Below are 21,963 nucleotides of genomic sequence, written 5' to 3' on the forward strand. Positions count from 1 at the left end.
GAGGCGGCTGGGCACGCTGGCTTGCCAAAGCCCCTCCGTTAGCCCCGCTTGCCGTTTCACAGGCGGCAATTAACGCCGCAGACAGCTCTGAGAAGAGGGGCTGATGACTTTAATTAGACATCTATTCAGATCAACCAGGGAAAGAACAATTATTGATTTTAACAAATGCCCCACGATTAACCGTTTGGTCTCCGTGCCTCCCATCTGCCTGCGCCGCGCGCTGCGGCTGCGTGGGCACCCTTACCTGGCGGTGCCGGACGGGGCCGCGGGGCGCTGGGGAGACAGCCGGCGTCACCGCCTCGTTCTTCCTCAAACTTTGCCATGGAGCGGTGCGGTGCCAGGGGAGATGGGAAGAGCCAGGTATGGCTGATGGGGGAACCCCCGGCGCTGGGCGAGGGGGGACGGGAGGGAGCGTGGGGGGCACGCCGAGCGGAGGCACGCCGAGCGAGTGCTGCTGCGGTGCTGTCCAGGGGCGTCTTGGTCGGCTCCGGGCAGGAGGAAATTGGGGTGGTCCCTGCCCAGCACCCGGCGGCGGGTGCTGCCCGCAGGGTGGGACAGGCAGGAGGAGGCTTTGTCCTTCCCGGTGCCCGGGTGCGGGTGGGCGAGCGGCGGCCGCGCCGGCGGCCGTGCCAGCGGCTGCGCCCGGGCCTCGCCGAGCCCGGGCCGGTTGCCTTGCCTCTCCTCCTGCGGCTCCAGCAGGAGCCGGGTAGCGTTAGGACCCAGCGAGCTGGCAGCGCTGGTGACAAGTCTGGAGCAGCACTAGCGCAGAGTAGTCTCCATCAGCTGGGCTGGATTTTTGTATATCCCTGTGCTAAAGAATCCTCTGCCAGAAAAGGGCTTTCTCCCCTTTCTGTGCGACCCAGCAGAGCCTCGCCGGGGGCACACGGGGATGGTTAGATCGGCTGAAACGTGAAAAACCTCTGCTGAATTACTGCTGCCATGAACTGAGAGCATTATCTGAAAATAATAAATCTTTAAAATAGAGAGAAAAGCCAGCGGCAGCATGGCCCAGAGCAAGAGACACACGTACAGCCGGGTAAGTTGGGGGGAGGGAAACTTATTTACAAACTCCTGGCTATGCTGTTAGATAATATTGTAATGTATCTTAATGCTATCTGTTGCAATGAAAAATCTCTCTCTCTTTATACTGAAATCTAGAGCGTGTTTCCTGTGCTTTCATATTTCTGGAATTTGATATCTTCATCACTAACAGTATCTGTTATGATATACGGTGGGTGGATAAATAGTCTGAATTGCATTAGCGGACGTGTCCTTTTGATTTAAGTTAGTCTGTCTTTGCTGTTAATTATCACTGATAATGCAATGAGGCGTCAGCTGAGCCTCCGGTGATGACAGAATCTTTCTAGGGCTTTTCAGCACAAAGATTCGGGGTTGTTTTCCTTTCTGCATCGTCTTTTTCCTTCCTCTTTGCTTATTTTCCAGGTTGCATGGTGAGATACTGAGCTTCCGAGGGCCTGAAAATCGTTTCCAGGTTTTACCATATTGCAGTTAACCCTGGGCTGTGCGGCGGGCAGCAGAACCGGAGCCGGGCACCGGCCCTACAGCGAGGCCTTTCTTTGGAGTTTCTTTCTTTGTCGTTTTGTTCTTCCTCGCCGGCGTGGTGACATTGTGTCCCCGACACTCGCTGTTTTGGGGACCGGGCAGCGCATTTTCGGCGTCTCTGTTACCCGGCGCTTGCCAACTTGGCAAAGTGCTTTGTAACTCCAGGGCCGGTTGCAGGGGCGGGAGGGCCGCGCTTCGGCAGAGCTGGGGAGGGCAGACCCCTTCCCACCGCCCCCCTTACGCCGGGTCCGTGTCCAGCCTGAAAAAAACCCCGTGGAGGAGCGTGACCTGCGACTGCTGTGCCTGCCCGGGCAAGGGCGTTGTGCGAGAGCACCGAGCCCGGAGCCGCCCGTCGCCGGTGGGGCGTGCGTGCGTGATTTGGTCTCTGGCCGAAACGGCTTGTTTGCGTAGTCACAGGCTGCTGAACAGAGCGGCTGCCATTCAGAAAAAGGCTCGGGGCTGGCGGTGATAGCGTGCGGCTGGAAAGTTGCTTTACCCACCCTGCGCAGGGTCAAAGCGTGTTTCCGTGTGGGGATGCGGCTGCGGAGCGCTCCCCTGGGCTGGGAAATGGTGTCTGCGGGCGGACGGAGGCGGCTGCTCCAGCTTCCAGGGCTCTGTGTTTGCTGATCGTTGCTGTTTTCAGTGGGGGGGAGCGGGGCAGAGGAGGTGAAATTTCAAACCGAGTCTTAACAATCCTCTCCTGGTAACTGCATTGAATTTCGGTCAGGCAGGACGGCAGCTGGCAGCAAGCAGGCTTATCTGTGTTTTGCTCAAATTGCATTTTGAAATCGGTACCGCGGGGACCAGAGCTGCCCGGCCCTTCGGGCTGGGCTGGACCGACCGGCTGTCCCGGCGGTGTCCGGACGAGGGTTTCAGGGACGCGTGGTCGTACGCCGGTGCCGTGGCCGGGGTCATTGCATTCAGAAACACCCGAACCATTGGCATTAGGCTCCTTGCTCCCCAGCCTTGACCAGGATGAATCCAGCGCCACAGCGGTGTTTGCACGGTGGGGGCTTCATCCTGGCTCATCTGCAAGTCTGACAGCGGCAGACCCGCGCCGCTCCGGCTTCTGCTGGGTGAGACAGGAACCACCCCCACCGTGTCACCGGCTGACGGGTCTGCTCTTAATCCTGGGGTAATCCCCTCCTTTCAGTGGGGACGGTATGGCAGCACCACGCACTGCCTATTCAATAATAACTAGGCTTAGCAGAAACTGGAGTTATTTCCAAGTCTTTCCTTATTCCAGCCGTGTTGGGTCATGTCTTGAATTTGAGGCGAAGAGCATTTTAACCTGTGGTCGTGAATCTCCTCACCGGAGCTTTTCAGAGGTGGTTGCTGTGTTCAAGGTTCGCCTGAAACTTTTGATCTGTACTTTGAGTGACAGTTTGAGGTTCAATTAGTCATATCTGCACGGAGGGAGGCGTCCCTGTGTGCCGGCGTAATGGTGCGAGTCTGGCTTCTGGAAGGAATACAATAAATATTCCTTGGGTTATCCGCTATAATGGAGCGAAACACTGAAACCGTCATGCTCAGATGAAACACAGTAGTGACCCAAATCACGCTCAAATCACAAGTCAAGTCACTTGGAATTGCATCCATTTTTCAGTGACTAATCACCAGTATCTTCAAATAACTGAGGAAATGGTCTGTAAATGGGTGTAATACTTTAAACGGGGGCAAAAGCGGGAAGACGCCGTATTTCTGAGTGGCGCCAGGTTGGCGGTTGTGCGGAGCACGGTCTCCTGTTACTGGAGGAGGTGGGCAGTCGAAGCACGGCACACGTGGCTCGCTCCGCACCCGGAGGAGTTTCCTCTCCAGCCCTGTCCCTGCCCGTGCATGAGCGGGGTGAGGAGCTCCTCCGGGCGTGCTCCGCCCGCGGTGGTGGCTTCTCCGGGCCACCTGCCTGGGGACTGTCCTGCCGGAGACCGGCCTGGTGCCGTGCGGGCGGTGATGGCTGCTCCGGTGGGTCAGCGTTCCTGGTTGCTTCTCTGGCTGCCCGATCCCCACCGCCTCCCCCGTGCCCCTTCTCGGGGCTCCCGAGCTGGCCGTCGGTACCCCGCAGCGCAGGTTTGGGAGACTGGGGGACGGAACGCTGCCTCCGCTATCGGAGCACACTGATTTCCCATTTAATGTAATTTAGCACCTTATTCACCCTTTAGACCATCGCTGCATGGGAGTGACGATTGAGCCGTTAGGAACTGTCCACACCGACGCTTGCACAGATCTCCTGGGGCTCCTGCCTAACTCAGGGTCTGTCAGTGGGCGAGCGGCCTCGGGGGGTGACTCTGGCCTCGCGGTGTACCCCTTCTCTCCTCCCGTGGGCTGGCATCTGTGGGAGCTTCCTACGGCTCTGCTCCTCCATCCTCTTCACTCACCGTCGGTGTATCGCCACCTTGTTCTCCGTGCCCAAAATTCGGGTATCCAGAGCACCGGTGTGGCCTGCCGGAAGGGCTGGCGTGACCAGAGAGGACGCTCACCCCTCCTTTGTTCAGTGGGCACTGGCAGAAGACGACCTTTTTGTCACTGGTGGCAGGGGAAGAGTTCCCGAAACTCAGCTCCACCTGAAATTTTGTCTGTTGGTTTTCCTGGAGACGCAGCGCGCCAGAGCCGAGGGCAGACCCTGCAGCGTGTGAGGTGCAGCTCTCGAGACGCGCTCTGCTGCTTAGCAAGAGACCAGCGAGGAGCCGGCACGTTGTACCCTGTCTGGAGACCCGAGGAAGTTCTGGGTTGTGCCACCAGCTGCCGTGTCGGGCTGTTGTGCCCTGCCTGGTGTCCCCAGGGGTGATCATCCCCAAGTTTGCTGTGTCTCTCACCCCCGCCTCCTTCCTCCGCAGCTGGCAAGGGACAGTGACCGCAGCCGAGAGGAACGGCTGCAGGCGGGCACCGGCCTCCCTGGCCCACCGCCGACCTTTCCACCTCTGCTCGGGAAGGCCTTCGGGTGCCCAGCCCGCGGTCATCCGGCTGGGAAGGTAGATGGGAATGCACTATTTCCAGCTTGGACAGTTTATCTCCTTTTAAAATCCAAAATTGCGGTAATTACGTCGTTTTGAGTCTTCGTGAGAATACCAGTCTTGGGTTTAGCCAGGCAGGTTAGAGCCTGGCTCGTCCGACAACACTGGAGAGCTGAGGCAGGACAGAGTCATCAGAGAAGTCAGCTTGATCCTTGCTTCAGTCCGACATACCGGCAGCGGTGCGGGCCACGGCAAGCTGCAACACGAGAAAAAGAAAATAGGGATTCAGGTGTGTTGTCCTGGGGCGGGGACAGCGGCGATCCCCGGCCGGGCAGCTGGCCCCGTGGCTCGCCCGGCTCTGCAGCTCTGGGACCGAGTTGCTGCCGGTGGTTTTGGTCAGAGCAAAGCTGTGTGTGTTACCCAAACCGTGCTCCCCGGCGCTGCGGGAGGAGCGTGGTGAGCTCCTGAGCTGAAGGCCACGGAGATGTTGGTGAATGGCGTGCACTGTCATCCTCGCGCTGGAGCAGCACAACTTGTCCCACAGCCTTATTTCTAGTTAGCTAGAAACAAAAGTTAGGGAGCCGTCGCCTTGTGAAGGCATGAACGTGTTAGAGGCTGGTTCTGTGCTCTCCCTTCTTTCCTGAATGTTAAGGATTCGGGAAACATTTCTATTAAAATGAGTGCTGATTGACGAACGGACCTTCAGTATGTAAGCTTTGATGGATTTCTGTATTGGCCAGGCTGACTTGCAGAACGTACAGCGCTACCTCGGTGTCATCTGTGCCCTTCAGAGGCAGGCTTGATGTTGAGCTCAAGAACAGTTACTGAGTTTGAGAATGGATGTTGCAGCAATCACACGCGTATTTGACGGGATACCCGAGCGGGGTAGCTGGCGTGGGACCCGCGTTGATGCCGAGGAGCGTGGTGCTTCTCAGCTTGAACTGCAGCGGGTGGTGCTGGGAGAAGCAGGTGAAGCCCCTGGCGCGACACTGATGATCTTGGGGAACGATGGTTGAGATCCTGCCCTAAAAGCAGGCGTGTGGGTGAAGGTCTGTGGACGTGGCGTGCGAGCGTGCTGTGATAGCGTTGTACTCTGTAGACGTGGCCTTTCTGCTTGAGCTCCGCGGTCGTGCAAAGAGCCCTTCCCAGGAGTAGGAGGTGTTTCGGTCGATGTGAGCTGGGGGAAGCGTTCCATTCGCTCCCTGTGTAATGGCCGTGACCGTACCTGTCACCCCGCCATGGTGTCCGTTCTGAACCTCCCTGCCCCTAGATGGGCGGCAGTCTGTCCTTCCCGCTGAGAGGCGGATGGACCTGGGACGGTCCCGTTTCTGGTGGGTCCTGGGAAGCTGCAGCCGTGGTGCAGAGCTGCCCAGGGTGGACCTCACTGAGCCCCTTGAGGGTCCTCTTCTACCCCTCGTGCTGTGTCCCAGCAGGCTCAGGGAGTACCGAGCACTTCGCAGGCGTTGTAAAGTAGAGAAGCAGACCCTTTTCCCCGTTAGCACCACGTCCACCCTGCTGACCCACCCTCGGTTAGGCAGAAGGGCCCTTCGTGTGACCGCAGAGCGACGGAACGATGTTTCATCGTTGCATGAAGTTCACCGCATAAGGATGTGTGAGCACAGGCCCTGCACCCTGATTTATCCACTGGGTGATTTGGAGAAGATCATAAAGCTCGTAAAAACTGCTCGTCGGAGGTGGGGGGCCGAGGTGCTCTTGGGCAGGGGCCGCTCGCTCGCTTTGGGCTGCCCAGCCGCCTGGGGAAGGTTGCTGGCTCCTGCCCAGGAGGAGGAGGAGGAGGAGGAGGAGGAGGTGCACATCACAGGCAGGTGCCGCGCGTTGCCCGGATCCTCCGAGCCCCACCAACCTCCTCCCCAGCCAGTTTCCCGCTAGTCGTCCGTATGCAGAATGGGAGCTTTCGGCGTGGGGCGGAGGTGGAAGCGTGCTTGGCCCGGCAGAGGTTTCCCACAAGCGGTTTCAGGGAGCCGTGCCGATCCGTGTGTCGCGTGCACGTGCCTTTACAGAAGCCGGACCGCGTGCCTCGCGTGTGCCCGCCTGGGAATTTCCTTCTCCCCGGTGATGACTGCACCGTATTGCACAGGTAGGGCTCTGTTCTCAAGCTCCCGGGCTGCCCGCAACTTCTCTGAGTATTCTTAGCAAATTTATTTTTTTGTTCTTTTTTCTCAAGTGGGGGCTGAGCAGTAGCTTCCATCAGGAAACCCTTGCTCTCAGTGGCTGTGCAGCTTATGAATTTTCCTTTTTAAGCAGTCTTACTGTTGCCATTTTATTCGGGGTGAGTTTTGTCTTGGTAGAAGTTGTCTTCTAGATTCCCCAAACTCACGTTGTGCCAGTGGAGAAGGAGCTTCTGGACTTTTGAAGTGTGATGTGTACCCTCTCGCTTTTGCCAGGGGCGAGGTCCCATTCAGGAGGAGGAACTGGGAATAGGGTTGGGGTGGGACAGCCGGCTGGGGCAGGACGCTGCTCCCCAGGGTCCTTGGCGAGACGTCGTAAGCAAAGTGTGTCTGGAAAAAGTTATTCTGAAATGCTTCGTTGCTGATATTACACATTACAGGCTTTCTTGGGAAGGGAGGACACTCAGCACGAGAATACCATGAAATTAGTAAACTTTTTTTTTTTTAAATGAACCCTTATTTGATAGATTTACAAAATTACAATTTGAGACTGAAAATGTGTGTACCTACTTTTGCCGGCTCTAGTTGCATTAACTTTTGTCATTCAGCGCTAATGACAAATTCAGCACTTGTTTTATTACTTTCTTGTGGCGATGCGTACCCGTATGTTATTAATTGGCTACTGTGTTAATTATAACACCGAACGAATGACTTGAGTGACAAACAAACCCTGGGACTGACCCGTGTTCGTGCAGGCTGAGGGGAGTCACGAGGCAAACGAAGACAAAACCTTTTTGAGACGTCGCTCTCGTTAAGGAAATCCATTATCTGGAGCTGAAATACAGTTAAATAAATCTATTATCTGGAGGCGGAAAGAGGCTCGTGGAGCGGCGGGGGCTCGCTCCAGCGACGGAGCTGCAGGTCCCACAGCCCTCCCTAAGCCCGACAGCCAGGACCCGGGCGACGTTTGGGATCGCGCGCTCACGTCTTTCCTGGAGTTCGGAAACGCGCGTGGGTCCGTCGGCTCTGTCTCCGCACCAGCCTCCCCAGCCCCGTCCCTGGGCTCAGCACAGGCGGCCATCGCTCTGCTCGGTCGAGGGAGCCCGTCCCCGCTGCTGGTGGCACTGCGGGTGCTGGCGCTGCTGGCTTTAAATCCGGTGAGCGTGGGCAGCAACGGTGTCGTGCGGGGACTGCCGGGCAGCTGAGCTCCCGGCTGGGCTTACGCAGACCCGGTGAAGTCCCTACCGTGCCCTTTCGCTGCCGGCCCCGCTTGGGTAGGCGAGGGAGCCGCGGCGCTTTACAAATGCTCTCCCCCCCTTGGGACGCGGGCGGTGTCGCGGGGACGTGCTCTCTTGGGTCTGGGCAGGGCTTTGCTGGGAAAGAAGTAGGTAAATTAGGGAAGGGAGCTAAGAAATGAGGAGCGCTTATGAGGAGCTCTTGTGAGGAGCGGCTGAGGGAGCTGGGGGTGTTCAGCCTGGAGAGAAGGAGGCTGAGGGGAGACCTCATCGCTCTCTACAACTGCCTGAAAGGAGGGGGTAGAGAGGTGGGGTCGGTCTCTTCTCCCAGGTAACAAGTGATAGGACAAGAGGAAATGGCCTCAAGTTGCGCCAGGGGAGGTTTAGACTGGATATGAGGAAATTTTTCTTCACTGAAAGGGTTCTCGAGCACTGGCACAGACTGCCCAGGGAAGTGGTTGAGTCCCCATCCCTGGAGGTATTTAAAGGACGTTTGGATGAGGTGCTCAGGGACATGGTGTAGTGGTGGTTTTGGCAGTGTTAGGTTTACGGTTGGACTCGATGATCTTAAAGGTCTTTTCCAACCTATACGATGCTGTGATTCTGTGAAATAGCTAATGCTAGTCTGGCTGTTGTTTTTGACTGACACAGCGTTTCAGCCCTAGAGTATGGTCGTCTTAAGCCTTGTTTTCTTTTTTTTTAAAGCAGTTTAATAGTGCTTTGCGCACTTTAGTTCTCTCCTCCTGAAGCGTGCAAATGTTAGAGACGGGAACGGATGCCAAAGGCTGAATTTCCTCGGCTTTATTGACCAGCAGCTTTGGGTGAAGTTCTGTTGTTCCTGGGACAGAAACACAGCGATGCGCCAAAGCCAGCGGGCACGCTGCCGGAGTCGGCGGTACGGTGGAAGAAGGACTCTTCGTCCGGGGTCGGACGCATCGTGCTCATTGCAGCCAAGTGCCCGTCGGGGTTTCCTGGGACACGGCGGCTGGGGTAGCTAGCTACACGTATGTGCTTAGTTTTTAGGTCAACACCCCCAGTAATTTAAATCCTTTTTTTTGTTTATGACTGGGAGGCTTAGTCGGGAGCTAATGCTGCAGCGATAAACTACCTGCCAGAGCGTGCTGAAAGCCACTTATTTGCCCAGCTCAGGTCTCTGCCGGCGGAGATGACCCGGAGGGCCGAGCTCGCCTGCGGGCGCCGGGGCGGCCGCGCTCACCGGGGTACGGCACCACCGCCCCGGGGCGAGCAGGGGCCGCACTGCCTGGGAGGGACGGACGGGCGCCCAAAATAAAGGACAGAAAATATCCACAGCCCCTTCTCCTGGCTGTCCGTGGGCGCCTCCGGAGAGAAAACTGGGGGTTTATGGCTCCTAGGGGATTGTCCGTTGTTTTACCACGTACAAAGTGCCCTTCCAATGCTTCGCCCGCGTGACTGGGTGCGTAGAGGAGAAATACAAAGCCCTCCGCCTCGTCTGCTGATGAAAATGCTACAGCGCTTTTAGAACGAATCTCTAGAAGGGAACGCTACCTGAGTTGGCAATTTTTTTTCAGACTACTCAGCAGATTTACAGTAATTTGCATAATTTTGTGTTTTGCTGTGGTAATGTAAATTATTTTAGTCTACCCTTTCATACCGCTACAGAGCAGAATCCTGGGCTGGGCGTCTATTCACAGTCGGGAAGATTGTGCATCCTGGAGGCTTTTACCTGCGGTTTGATTTTTCCCGTCGCCTGACTGCAGAGCAGGGGCTCTCCGGGGCCCGGGCAGCTGGGGTGTGCGGAGCTCGCCAGGCGCTGATCTGCACGATGTTTTTACTCCCCTTTTCAGTAAACTCTGGTGTTAGTTTCTTTCTGCCGCACTAATTGGGTAGCTCGCTGCAACGTCGGGGTGGTTTGACGCAGGGAAAAAGCCTTTTCTTTCTGTGAAAGGACTGCTCGCTCCTCTGTAGGCATGGAAAGGAGTCGCTGTGGCAGAAAATCGGTGCCGGAGCATATTGCGAGTGAAATGTGGTGGAACTTCCAAACAGGCTGATGGGGTGATTCACTCGTTTGACTCTGCTGCTGATTCTTAGGGGATGGTCTCTGGAGATGGCTTTGCAGGGAACAAAGACGTGCTGCTTTCTTTATTATGCATCTCTGCTTCATAATTTGTAAAACAGGCCCTGAAGAGCTTTTGTCGTTTAAAAAAAATCAGGAAATTCTTTTTCCATGCGAAGTCCCAGTTTTTCTTCCCTGGAGAGTTTCTGCGGCTGCTGGCGAGGAGGGAGGTGGCACTGAGAGGCCGGCGGCGTGCTCTTCGGCCCTGGCCCCACTGGTAATTGCCCCAAACTGGCACATCTGGCTTACGAGCCTCTTCACCTCCACCTCTGCTGCCTGTCCCTTCCTTGTGGCGGGCGTCTGTCTGCGGCCACATCGAAACCTGCTCGAGAGACGGCGTTTTTAAAATCGGAAGGGGCAGCGCGCTGGGGAGTTTGGCCATCTGTGACGGAGAGCGGGCGAGAGGCTGGGGGAAGGATGTCGGGAGCCTCGTAAATGGGCTTTGCTGTCAGAAAAGCTGTAACGTGGAGCCATGCCGTGTCCTGCATCTGCTTGCTTAAAAATCTAGGTGTGTTGGTTACTGTTAACATGTGCTTTTAGTCCGATTACGCTTTGGAAAGGAAGCAAGGAAGACAAGCTCTCCCGCAGCTCCCATCCAAGCGCTCTGCAGAAAGCGTTCCCCAGACGCCCACGTGCAGCCCACAACACCAAATGTGACGTTGCTGCAGCAGAAACGGTGAAATACTTGATTTTTGAGGCCGGTTTATCTACTACTGCTCTACAGACTGATGCTATAGAAAAATAAAAATGAAATAGTTTGAAAGGCGAAAGCCTGGCAGGGTTATTTATCTCTGTGCTCCGAGGCTCTTGTCCCACTCAGTGCAGCTGAGATGTTCCTGCAAGTCGGGTGGCCCGTGCTCCGCTCCTCCTGAAACATCTCCCTGGGCTTCCGTCTGCCAGGTCCTGTGCCCGGCTGCCTCCTTGGTCCTGAGCATCTGCTCTGCGTGTTCCTGCTGGCACCAGCGCTTCTGAGCTTGTCCTGCTTCGCAGCCCGTGCTCCTGTCCTGGCAGCGCAGCTGCGAGAGGGTGCCCGGGAGCATCTCCAGACGTTACCGGAGAAACGTCCCAGTCTCGTGATTTGGGAAGTCACCAGTGCAAGCTGAGCCTAAACTGGAAAATCATTAAAATAACAAAAATCTAAACACTGCGATTTGAAAAAAGGGTCTGCAGGACCGGGGCTGAACTTAGCCGCAGGAGGACAGCGTGACACTTTTACTGTATGAATTAGCAGTAAACCTGCCTGCTTTCTGTGAGCTAGGCACGTCGTTTATCAAATCGGCCCGAGACGACGCTGTGATGGTGCAAGTCCGATATCTTCAGTTTATAATCTTGCTTCCTTATCTCCTCTGTGAGCACGTTCTGTGTTTTAACCTTAGCCAACACATGTTGAAGCTGTGTGTGAACACTCGTAGAATGGGTTTTCCACCTGAGCTGGCAGACAGGGACGGGGAGCAGGATGAAGCCCCCATAACCCAAGGGGAGATGGTGAGTGACCTGCTACACCCCTTAGACACACACAGGTCTATGGGGCTGGATGGGATCCACCCAAGGGTACTGAGGGAGCTGGTGGAAGTGCTCACCAAGCCCCTTTCCATCCTTTACCAGCAGTCCTGGCTCACCGGGGAGGTCCCAGTTGACTGGGGGTTAGCAAACGTGACTCCCATCTCAAGAAGGGCCGGAAGGAGGACACGGGGAACTACAGGCCTGTCAGCCTGACCTTTTGGAGCAGATCATCCTGAGTGCCATCACACAGCATGTACAGCACAACCAGGTGATCAAGCCCAGCCAGCATGGGTTTAGGAAAGGCAGGTTCTGCTTGACCAACCTGATCTCCTTCTACGACAAGGTGACCCGCCTAGTGGATGAGGGAAAGGCTGTGGATGTTGTCTATCTAGACTTCAGTAAAGCCTTTGACACGGTTTCCCACAGCATTCTCCTGGAGAAACTGGCTGCTCATGGCTTGGACGGGTGTACTCTTCGCTGGGTAAAGAACTGGCTGGATGGCTGGGCCCAAAGAGTGGTGGTGAATGGAGTTTACTCCGGTTGGCGGCTGGTCACAAGCGGTGTTCCCCAGGGCTCGGTGTTGGGGCCAGTTCTGTTTAACATCTTTATCAATGATCTGGACGAAGGGATCGAGTGCACCCTCAGTAAGTTTGCAGATGACCCCAAGTTGTGTGGGAGTGTTGATCTGCTGGAGGGTAGGCAGGCTCTGCAGAGGGACCTGGACAGGCTGGATCCATGGGCCGAGGTCAATTGTGTGAGGTTCAACAAGGCTCAGTGCCAGGTCCTGCACTTGGGCCACAGCAACCCCATGCAACGCTATAGGCGTGGGGAAGAGTGGCTGGAAAGCTGCCTGGCAGAGAAGGACCTGGGGGTGTTGGTCGACAGCCGCCTGAATATGAGCCAGCAGGGTGCCCAGGTGGCCAAGAAAGCCAATGGCATCCTGGCCTGTATCAGGAATAGCGTGGCCAGCAGGACTGGGGCAGTGATCGTGCCCCTGTACCCGGCACTGGTGAGGCCGCACCTCGAATGCTGTGTTCAGTGTTGGGCCCCTCACTCCCAGAGAGACATTGAGGGGCTGGAGCGTGTCCAGAGAAGGGCAACGAAGCTGGGGAAGGGTCTGGAGCACAAGGCTGATGGGGAGCGGCTGAGGGAGCTGGGGTTGTTGAGCCTGGAGAGAAGGAGGCTGAGGGGAGACCTCATCGCTCTCTACAGCTGCCTGAAAGGAGGGTGTAGAGAGGTGGGGTCGGTCTCTTCTCCCAGGTAACAAGTGATAGGAGGAGAGGAGATGGCCTCCAGTTGTGCCAGGGGAGGTTTAGACTGGATACTAGGAAGAATTTCTTCACTGAAAGGGTTCTCAAGCATTGGAACAGGCTGCCCATGGAAGTGGTGGAGTCCCCGTCCCTGGAGGTATTTAAAAGCCGTGTAGATGTGGTGTGTAGGTACGTGGTGTAGTTTATGGTTGGACTGGATGATCTTAGAGGTCTTTTCCAACCCAAACGATTCCACGATCGTATGATCATTTAACTGTTAGTGCAGGTGTAAGACCCCCTCCCTCCGGCAGCGCGTGTGCTGGGGAGCCCGGTGACGACGAGAGCCGTGCCCTGCTCCCGGCCGGTGGTACCGCAGCGGGGCAGCTCCGACTTCCAGCTCGTGGCGTTTCACACCCATAGATCCTCCCTGGACTGCAGCTGCCCGCAGCCACCGGGAAGGTAAAATGGCCAGCATAAACCAGGGTGGATAAAAAGGGAAGCAACTGTTTTTAAAATCGCTGAGCAGGAAGCTTTCTATTCAGGTGGTGAATCTTGCTTTTCCTTCAGGCTCCTTGTTTTCTTAGAGTTTTGCTCTCATTTTTTATAACAAGTGGGACACGTTGATTTAAAGCTGCAAGTATTTTGCAGAATATTGTTGCTAGTCCTTCTGGCAACGGAAAGGATCCAGTATTTTGGTAGACGTTCCTTTGAGTATGTAGCATAAGTTTTTAGATTTGAGGGCTTGTTTTTGTTTATTTGCTAGAAAACGGCGATTGATTTTGTTTTTCATTAAAAGCTTGCTTTGCGCTTTTGATTTCTGCCAATTGTATTTGGATGACAAGTGGAGCGCGGTTTTGTGTGGAAAACTGGCGTCGCAGTTCTTGGTCACAAAACCTCCTGAGCACGACGGGTGCGTCCTGCGTTCAAACCCAGTCCCTCGCTATGCAAAGGAAGGCGATAATTTGTTGGTTCGTCTGCCGACAGCGGTGGTTCGGGTTTCCGCGCGTGCCAGCCAGAAGCTTCTAAAATACCCTCGGCTCTTCGCAGAGGCTGCAGCCTGCCGGCCGCGCGGCTGCTGAGACCCCGCCGGTGCCTGGCTGCTGCTGCAGCTCGGCTTCGCCTCCGTCGGCTCGAGAGCACCCTTCCTCAGCCGTTTTCCGTGTCGCGGTTTGGGGGAGCGAAAGCGGCCTCTGTTCTCAGCTGAATAAAGAGTATATTCTTTCGCTTAAGCCAAGCCCAGCAGCAATCAAAACAAAATATTTTCTACACAATGAACAGAACTATTGAGAAATGGGATGATGTAAATGCCAAACGTGCTTCATTTTAGCGACTGCTGTAAGGACAACGCCGCGGCGTCGGGCTGAACTGTGGGACTCAAACTGGCAAGACAGGCAAACGTCCCCCTCCCTTCTTCATGGGGTTTAAAAGCAGGAGGCTTTTAAAGGCATCGGCATTTGAGGAGGGACTGTTAGTATAGCATTGCTTTTTAAACAATTACAAATACGTAGTTAATTTAGCTCGGTGGCAATATAGTATAAACTTCATGTATTTTACTTGGGCTTATTTCAGAGGAGGAGGCATTGGGGGTGGGGAGAAGATCCCAACGCCTTACTTGTCTGGCCCCCCCTTATAAACTTCATCAGTCTTAAATTGTAGTGGCCTGAGGTGCCTTAATGGAGTTCCTCACGCCCGTCACCTCGCGCTCTAAAAGAATTGATCATCGCGGTTAACTTTACCTGAACAGAGCGGTACGCGTCAGGGATGGCGAGCTTGAAATCTAATGATGCACGCTGAAATTTCGATGTGGATTAATGTTTCCATGCCTTGAAAGCCTGCGAGTTGGCCACCGATATTTTCTGCTCATCAGCATCCTGGTGGGAAGCGCTGTGACCGTCGGTACCCCGGAGTCCTGGCGCGGGGGGTCCCTTGAACGCAGTGGGAAGCTGCTGGGGGCGGGCGGGCTGGTGGTGGGCCACCAGCTCCTCTTAAATCCTGACAATAAAACGGGGTAGGGAAGTAAACCGTATCACAAACGGGTTTTCTGTTCCTGAGCGTGTAATGCAAGAGGCTGGAAAGCTGTGGGCAGTTTCTAGTATGATGAAAAAAGGACAGAGCAAGTATAGGTTAAGGCAAATAGGATTGCGCTAACGTCTGCTACTTCACAGTTTTGGGTCGGTTTTTTTTCCCCCCAAGCTTATAAAAAACTTATAAATTGGGTTTGTGAGTCTGGAGTGTCTATTAAAAGCTGAAGAGTAGTAGTTAATGGCGGTTTGCCATTGTTTGTGATTCCTCTTTGGCAGCTGTAACGGAAGGAATTACCTCTTGCCGCCTCCCAAAAGGAAAGGGCGGCGGAGGCGAAGGGGGACCGACCCCTCGGGCTGCGGGCGGCCCGGTGCAGAGCCCGGGGCGAGGGTGCGGGAGGGGAATGAGACAGCCGGCGTCTGACCCATGGGTCCGTCTGTCTGCACCAGCTGTGTTTAACTCGCTGTGCTTCTCCTCTCTGTCGTCAGGCATCCAGCACCGGCACCAGGATGAGCGTGGAAGCGAGCAGCAAGCCCCTGAAGGTGGGCTCCAGAGTCGAAGTCATCGGGAAGGGGCACCGGGGTACCGTGGCTTATGTTGGTGCCACCCTCTTTGCCACGGGGAAGTGGGTCGGTGTCATCCTGGATGAAGCAAAGGGCAAGAACGATGGGACCGTGCAGGGCAGGAAATACTTCACCTGCGAGGAAAACCACGGCATCTTCGTGCGGCAGTCACAGGTACGCTTCCCTCTGCGCGTGCCCTGCGATGGGCTCTGCTTGCCGGGCTTGTCTCGGGTATGTGTGGCTCACGGTTGCTTGGTTAAATAGAGGAAAATGGCCCTTTGCACCCGGATGGGGAGAGATGAAATAAGTTTCCTTCGCTCCCAGAGAGAGCAAAGTTTCTGGGAGTTTCCATCTTCCGTCGTGCGAGGGAACAGAACCGCTGCAAGGACAGCCAGAAGCCTCGCCCGGCTGTGCTCCCGCCGGAGCTGTGCTTCGTTCCAGTCTGACATGCAGCTTCGCCGCACGTTTCCTTGAGTGTTTGGATTAGCCCAGTTTATGGGGTCATCGTGAAATATCTTCAGATTAATTGGGTGAAAAAAAGTTTGGTGAGTTCCAGAGAGCGTGGAATGTTTTTATTTTTGCCTCCAAAAGGAAGAGTGAAGTCTGCCTGCTGTGAGCTGCCTCGGAGAGTTATCGGCTACGTCATCTGTAGGAGATGAAGTTTGGGACCAATATCTGGGTGTTTACCTGGAAGTGAAGTCAGAGAATTTTAATTAGATAATGTTTACCTTAAAGTATATGAAATGCGTGACTTGGGTTTAGTTGTTGAGCTTTTGCTATTCACGTACCATAGGTAGGAACTAGGAGCTCGTTTATGTACAAACAAGTCTCTTCCATCTTAATTTCCTCTGTGTAATCTTCAAACAGCACGAGCACAGAAAAGTGACACTGCTCTTGAGTCCCACGGGTTGGTGTGCTCCAGGCACGATGTCACGCGAGAGACATTCAGCTCCTCTCCTCCTTCCTTGGCACGAAACGACCGGTTTAAGTTCGACCTTGTAGCATCTCGGCAGCAGAGCGTGCTCCTCCCCGTGTGCGGGGTCCGCAGCCCCTCCTGCTGCCCCACCAGACGGGGTGACTCGCTTCCAGGACGCTGGCACTGGGCGACTGAGGAAGCGTGGGGGAAGCTGAAGACGAAATGAGGGGTTTTAGGAGCAGGAGTCCTGGGGTGGGTCCCAGCATCCCCTGTCCTGGCCATCAGAAGGGCCTTCAGGTCACGCGTGGTCGGGGGTAACGGCTCAGCGATGAGAAGTGAATGCTCCCTGCTGGCTGCTTTGCTGGGACTCACGGGCCTGGCTTCCTTGGTCCGTCGCTCAGCCTCGCCTGCCGGCTGGAAAAGTAAATCAGTAGTTTACAATTAAAAGTTTTGGTCTGCAGGACCAGGACGCGCGGCTCCCAGAGCGGGTAGCTGGAGGGGAGCTCAGCACACGGTGCAGCCCATCGAGCACTCGTGAAATCCCGGCGCTGGCAGCCCGGGGGCAACATGTGAGCAGTGTCTGAGCTCCAGGCGTGGCGTGGCCCTCTGCACCCATCGGCCGTCTGGGACATGCAGTGGTACAGGCGTGACCCGCGGTGCTGGCGTGGGCAGGTCAGCGTCGCTGTGCTCGCCCGGGGCCCTCAGAGGAGTTTCCATCGAGTGCACCCTCAGTCAGTTTGCAGATGACCCCAAGTTGTGCGGCAGTGTTGATCTGCTGGAGGGTAGGCAGGCTCTGCAGAGGGACCTGGACAGGCTGGATCCATGGGCCGAGGTCAATTGTGTGAGGTTCAACAAGGCCAAGTGTTGGGTCCTGCACTTGGGCCACAGCAACCCCATGCAACGCTACAGGCGTGGGGAAGAGTGGCTGGAAAGCTGCCTGGCAGAGAAGGACCTGGGGGTGTTGGTCGACAGCCGCCTGAATATGAGCCAGCAGTGTGCCCAGGTGGCCAAGAAAGCCAATGGCATCCTGGCTTGTATCAGGAATAGCGTGGCCAGCAGGACTGGGGCAGTGATCGTGCCCCTGCACTCGGCACTGGTGAGGCCGCACCTTGAATGCTGTGTTCAGTGTTGGGCCCCCCACTACAAGAGAGACATTGAGGGGCTGGAGCGTGTCCAGAGAAGGGCAACGGAGCTGGGGAAGGGTCTGGAGCACAAGGCTGATGGGGAGCGGCTGAGGGAGCTGGGGTTGTTCAGCCTGGAGAAAAGGAGGCTGAGGGGAGACCTCATCGCTCTCTACAACTGCCTGAAAGGAGGGGGTAGAGAGGTGGGGTCGGTCTCTTCTCCCAGGTAACAAGTGATAGGAGGAGAGGAAATGGCCTCAAGTTGCGCCAGGGGAGGTTTAGACTGGATATGAGGAAATTTTTCTTCACTGAAAGGGTTCTCCAGCACTGGAACAGGCTGCCCAGGGAAGTGGGGGAGTCCCCATCCCTGGAGGTATTTAAAGGACGTTTGGATGAGGTGCTTAGGGACATGGTGTAGTGGTGGGCTGGGCAGTGTTAGGTTTACGGTTGGACTCGATGATCTTAAAGGTCTTTTCCAACCCATACGATGCTGTGATGCTGTGATCTCGTCTGCTGGCGACGGCAGGGCGGTGGTGGAAAGGTTCCTGTGTATGGCTTTGCACGGGGGTGTTTGCGGGTCAGACAGAAGGGTGCTCTGTAGTGTCTTCTCCTGGGACCCAAAGCCTGCTGGGTTGCAGGAGCGGGCCCGAGGGAGCGGCGTGCAGGAGCGCTGAGGCTCGCTCTGGGGTCCGACAGCCGCCTCTCGCCGCGCTTCCCCTTTCTCGCTTTGGTTTTGGAACGGTTGGGGTCTTTGTCTCGCATGTCCCCGGCTGAGGAGCACACGGTTTGCTTAAAAATAAGCTGCTTTTCCACGGCGACGGTAAGTAGTTTGTCTCTGCCCGCTCTCCCCTGCGAAAGAGCAAATCCCTGGTGTGCGCGTGCGGAGAAGATGCACCAGCGCTGGTAGCACTGACCGTCCCTCTGGATCTGCGATGTGCGGACGGGTGAACCTGGTGAGGGCAGGGAGCGCAGTCTTTGAGGAGCACGTCCAGCACGGATCGCAAATCGCAGCAATGCCCGTGCCTGCCTCCTGCAGCAGCCGCCGCCGAGCGGGCGCAGGGCCGCGGCTCTGCGCTCTCCAGCCTTTTTCTCCAGCTCTTGCTGCGGAGCACGGCTTCCCAGGGCTGTCCGGCACGTAGCGAGTCAGCCTGCGCCGGCCAGCAGGCCAGCAGACGTGGCGGAGGAAGCTGCCCGGGGTGTGGGTGGCCGGTCACCTAAGTGACCGTTACGGTTTGGGCATTAATTTTTCAAGAACCGGGTTTAAGATATAAATGGAAAATGGCAGGATTGCCTTTCAGCAGGGTTAACGCTCTGCTTGTGCTCTCCGCTGTAAATCTGTCTGCTGCTTCCTCCCGTATGTCGTTTCTCGGTCTCCCCAGCACAGCGTAACCTGTGGTTACGCACGGTGTCAGACCACTGAATGTCAATAATAAATCATTTTTTTGGGGGAGGAAAAGATTTGTGAATGAGAAATGTTTTTCTCATTGCTTATGAAGCAGATCATCTGCATCAATAGAAGCACATCTTGTTAAACGCTTGTAAAGTGTTTTTAAGAATTTCCAAGATTAAGTAACTTCCTCTTCTCCCCTGCACTTAAAAATATATCTCAAAAAATGAGCACCAGTAATACCAGCATCAATAAAGCCTGGCAGTATTCTTAGTCTTTCGATTTATTGTGGAATTTCAGCTTTAAAAATGTACCGATGGGAAAATTTCAAAGATTTTAGGTAAGTTTTTTTTCTATTTCATGCAATCGTCAAAGTAGATCCCGCACAGGGATCTGATGCTGTGCTTTAGCTATCACAAAGTGCTCGTCTCCTGGGGAAGGATCAAGCCCATGCGATGCATCTGCTCCAGACCGCTCGGGTGGCGGCAGCGGCAGCGGAGGTGTGCGTCCCAGCAGTGCCTTGCCTTGCTCAAAGGGAAGGAGAGAGCCAAAAGAACTGAAATCATCAGCCAGCCCTTTCTCGCCGCTGCGCCCGTGCTTGAAGCAGCATCCCTGGGGAGCAGGGTGGGTATCTCTAGCTGAGAGTCGGCAGAGAGCTTCGGGGTGGAGGCTCTGTGGTAGCTCTAGGGACGTTAACGTCTCCCGGCGGAGCTGCCGTCCCGTAGCCGTGTCGCGCTGTCCCCTCGGTGTCCTGGCCCCCCACCCGCAGCCTCCTGGGTGTCCTGGCCAGCAGGAGGGGAGGGAAGGCGGCCGCGGGGAGCTTGGAGCTCGGCAGAGCTGAGACGGAGGCACTCACCGCCACGGGCTGCGGGACCGAGCCCCGGGGTGTTTCGGCTCGCCGTGCCGAGGGCGGGTGCCGGGGAGGGGCTGTTGTCTCTCTGCTTCTGACTGTCCCCTCCCTGCTTGTTTGCCCCTCGGCAGAGGCCTGGAGCGCTGTTTCGGGCAGCTGTGTCAACACGCACGGGCATTTCCGACCAAGTGTTTGCTCGTTATCTTCTGGCAACCTTAACATTTTGCCTGCCTGGGACTTGTATTTGGGCTAGTCATTTTGCACGAGTGTTCTTTTATGGTGCGTGGAAACGTTATCACTGATTTTGACATCAAGTGGAGCTGCTTTTCTGCTCCTGCTTGGCAGAGGAGCTCATCGGCTCGAATCTGCTGCTGCAGCACAGCACGTACCTGGCTGCACTTCTCCAGCCTAACCCAAAAGCAAGCCCTGTGCCGGTTCCTGCCACCTTCTTGTTGTTAGCCATCTCCCAGCAAGTCTGGTGTTGCCGCCTGCGTTGTACCTGGTGGGGAACCCCAAGAGCCCTCAAAATCCCACCCGTGGTTTGGATGAGCTCCTGTGCGTGGCCTGGTGCAGCAGATCCCCCGGGATCCCCTTTCCGTAGTCCTCGGGTCTGGTTTTGTCGTGCTGCTGGGGTCAGTGGAAAGTTGTGAAAATCGGTGCGTTTGAGTCGCTCCGGAGAGCGGGGGTGCCTGCCGGGGCCCGGTGCCTGCCGGGGCCCGGTGCCTGCCGGGGTCCGGTGCCTGCCGGGGGCCGGTGCCTGCCGGGGGCCGGTGCCCGCTTTCAGCGTGATCCCGGGGCACTCGCCTTGTCCTCACTTTTAAAGCCGTGGCTTGAGTATTCTCAGCATTGCTGCAGTTGTCACGATCTCTGTGGCATAATTTTGCTCGGTCTCCTTGCTTCTTTTAATTTAAGAGTATGATCCTGGTGCTTGGGCATCTTCCCAAAATAGAAGCTGTGGCTGACAAGTTTACAGATTATTTTTATTTTTAAACTGAGGTTTAAGGTTTTCATGGAACGGATCAGGTAAATACCTGTCAGGAGCGATTCAGGCGGTGCTGATCTTTTAAGGTGAAGGGATGGTTCTCAAGAAGTGATCTAATCCTTCCCAGCATTGTTTTCTCTATTTATGAGGCAAAAATGTGTGCAAAAATAGTTAACAAGGAGATAGCCCTAAACCTTCAACCCTCAGATAGCTTAACACGGCTCCAACCTGGAAGCATTCCTGTCTGTGCCTCCTGCGGTTCCCTAGCGAGCTTTCAGATTAAAAAGCCAAAACAACCCCGCGCTGTCGGCTGTGGTGCATTCCGAGCCACTGAAGTTCTCGTTTCAGAGAAAAGCAGTTTTCCTTATGAAGAGAAAGAAGAGTTTTAAAATAATTTTTGCTAAGACAACACACACACACACAAAATTGAGCTTTCTGTCAAGTGTGAGTGGCTTAAAATAACTGTCAGGCCAAGGTTCGTGAACTGGTCGCTGTGTAGAGTGATCGTGGAACTGTTAAAGATGTTCTGGGCTGTCGAATCCTGAGTTTTGACTTTATTCCTTAAGTGAATATTCTTTATTCCCTATGTGAATAAAGAATACTTTGCTGTTTTCAGGAAGTCTGTGGAAGGAGGGTGGTCGGGTAGCTGGGCTTGAATGACTACATTAAAAATCTGTACCAAAAAAATGCAGTCTGCACTGGTTAAATCTGCTACCAAAATGGACCTGTTTTCTGAGCACATTCTGCTTATGCGTTTGGTGGGGTGTTTTTTTCTTTTTTTTTTTTTTTTTTCTTTTTTGTAACAATAGTTGTTATTCTTTTTCCAGATCCAGGTCTTTGAAGATGGAGCTGATACAACATCCCCAGAAACACCAGAATCTGCTGCCTTGAAAGTCCCCAAAAGAGGTACGGCTGCTCTGTTTTGCCTCGAAACCTCGTCTCTCCCTCGGTCTGGACCAGGCGAGGTTCCGCTGCCGAACAGGCACCGGGGGTCCCCGCGCCGGGGAGGTGGGCGCTGGCTGCCGAGGGGCGATAGCAGGTATGCCAGGGCTCTGTCCTGGGCTCGGGTACGCGCTCGCCTCCCCTGGCTCGTCCCCCTCTCCCGGTGTCCTCCCTGCAAGGTCCGGCGTAGTCTTTGGGGATCACAGAAGGAAGCGCCGCATGCAAAAGTTGCTGCAGGCAGTTCTGTCCTTACCATGAAAGTCTGTCTGGTGGGAAGCAAGAGGGAAACCCTTCCTGGAGGGGTGGGCAACCCTTCCTGGAGGGGTGGGCATGTGGAAGGAAGACTTGAACCGCTCTGACGCTGTGAAATTGCAGCTTGCAGGTCATTAGCCGCTCGAGGCCGTGCCTCGTTCCCACCGCTCTGGCAGTGAACGCGTTCCGCTCGGCGCTGGGC

The 21,963-nt window shown here is 55.4% G+C and overlaps 1 protein-coding gene and 1 long non-coding RNA gene across 10 annotated transcripts in view; one reads left to right on the forward strand and one right to left on the reverse strand.

Moving 5' to 3' along the window:
* Positions 1-21,963, reverse strand: part of LOC142408799 (uncharacterized) — a 37,647-nt gene that overhangs the window by 5,991 nt on the left and 9,693 nt on the right. For both annotated transcript variants that reach the window (XR_012775428.1, XR_012775427.1), the window contains exons 2-3: positions 16,100-16,641; positions 15,046-15,998 (exon numbers count right to left, since the gene is read on the reverse strand). This is a non-coding gene — a long non-coding RNA (uncharacterized LOC142408799). The remainder of the gene's footprint in view (positions 1-15,045; positions 15,999-16,099; positions 16,642-21,963) is intronic.
* DCTN1 (dynactin subunit 1) overlaps positions 15,258-21,963 on the forward strand; it is a 63,824-nt gene continuing 57,118 nt past the window's right edge. For all 8 annotated transcript variants that reach the window (XR_012775425.1, XR_012775426.1, XM_075499374.1 and 5 more), the window contains exons 1-2: positions 15,258-15,485; positions 21,395-21,473. Coding sequence is in view for 6 of the 8 variants with exons in the window: in XM_075499374.1 (XP_075355489.1) it covers positions 15,258-15,485; positions 21,395-21,473 (307 nt within the window). In the remaining 2 variants the exon portion in view is untranslated. The remainder of the gene's footprint in view (positions 15,486-21,394; positions 21,474-21,963) is intronic.

The sequence above is a fragment of the Mycteria americana genome, chromosome 4, assembly GCF_035582795.1.
Source record: "Mycteria americana isolate JAX WOST 10 ecotype Jacksonville Zoo and Gardens chromosome 4, USCA_MyAme_1.0, whole genome shotgun sequence".
NCBI lineage: Eukaryota > Metazoa > Chordata > Aves > Ciconiiformes > Ciconiidae > Mycteria > Mycteria americana.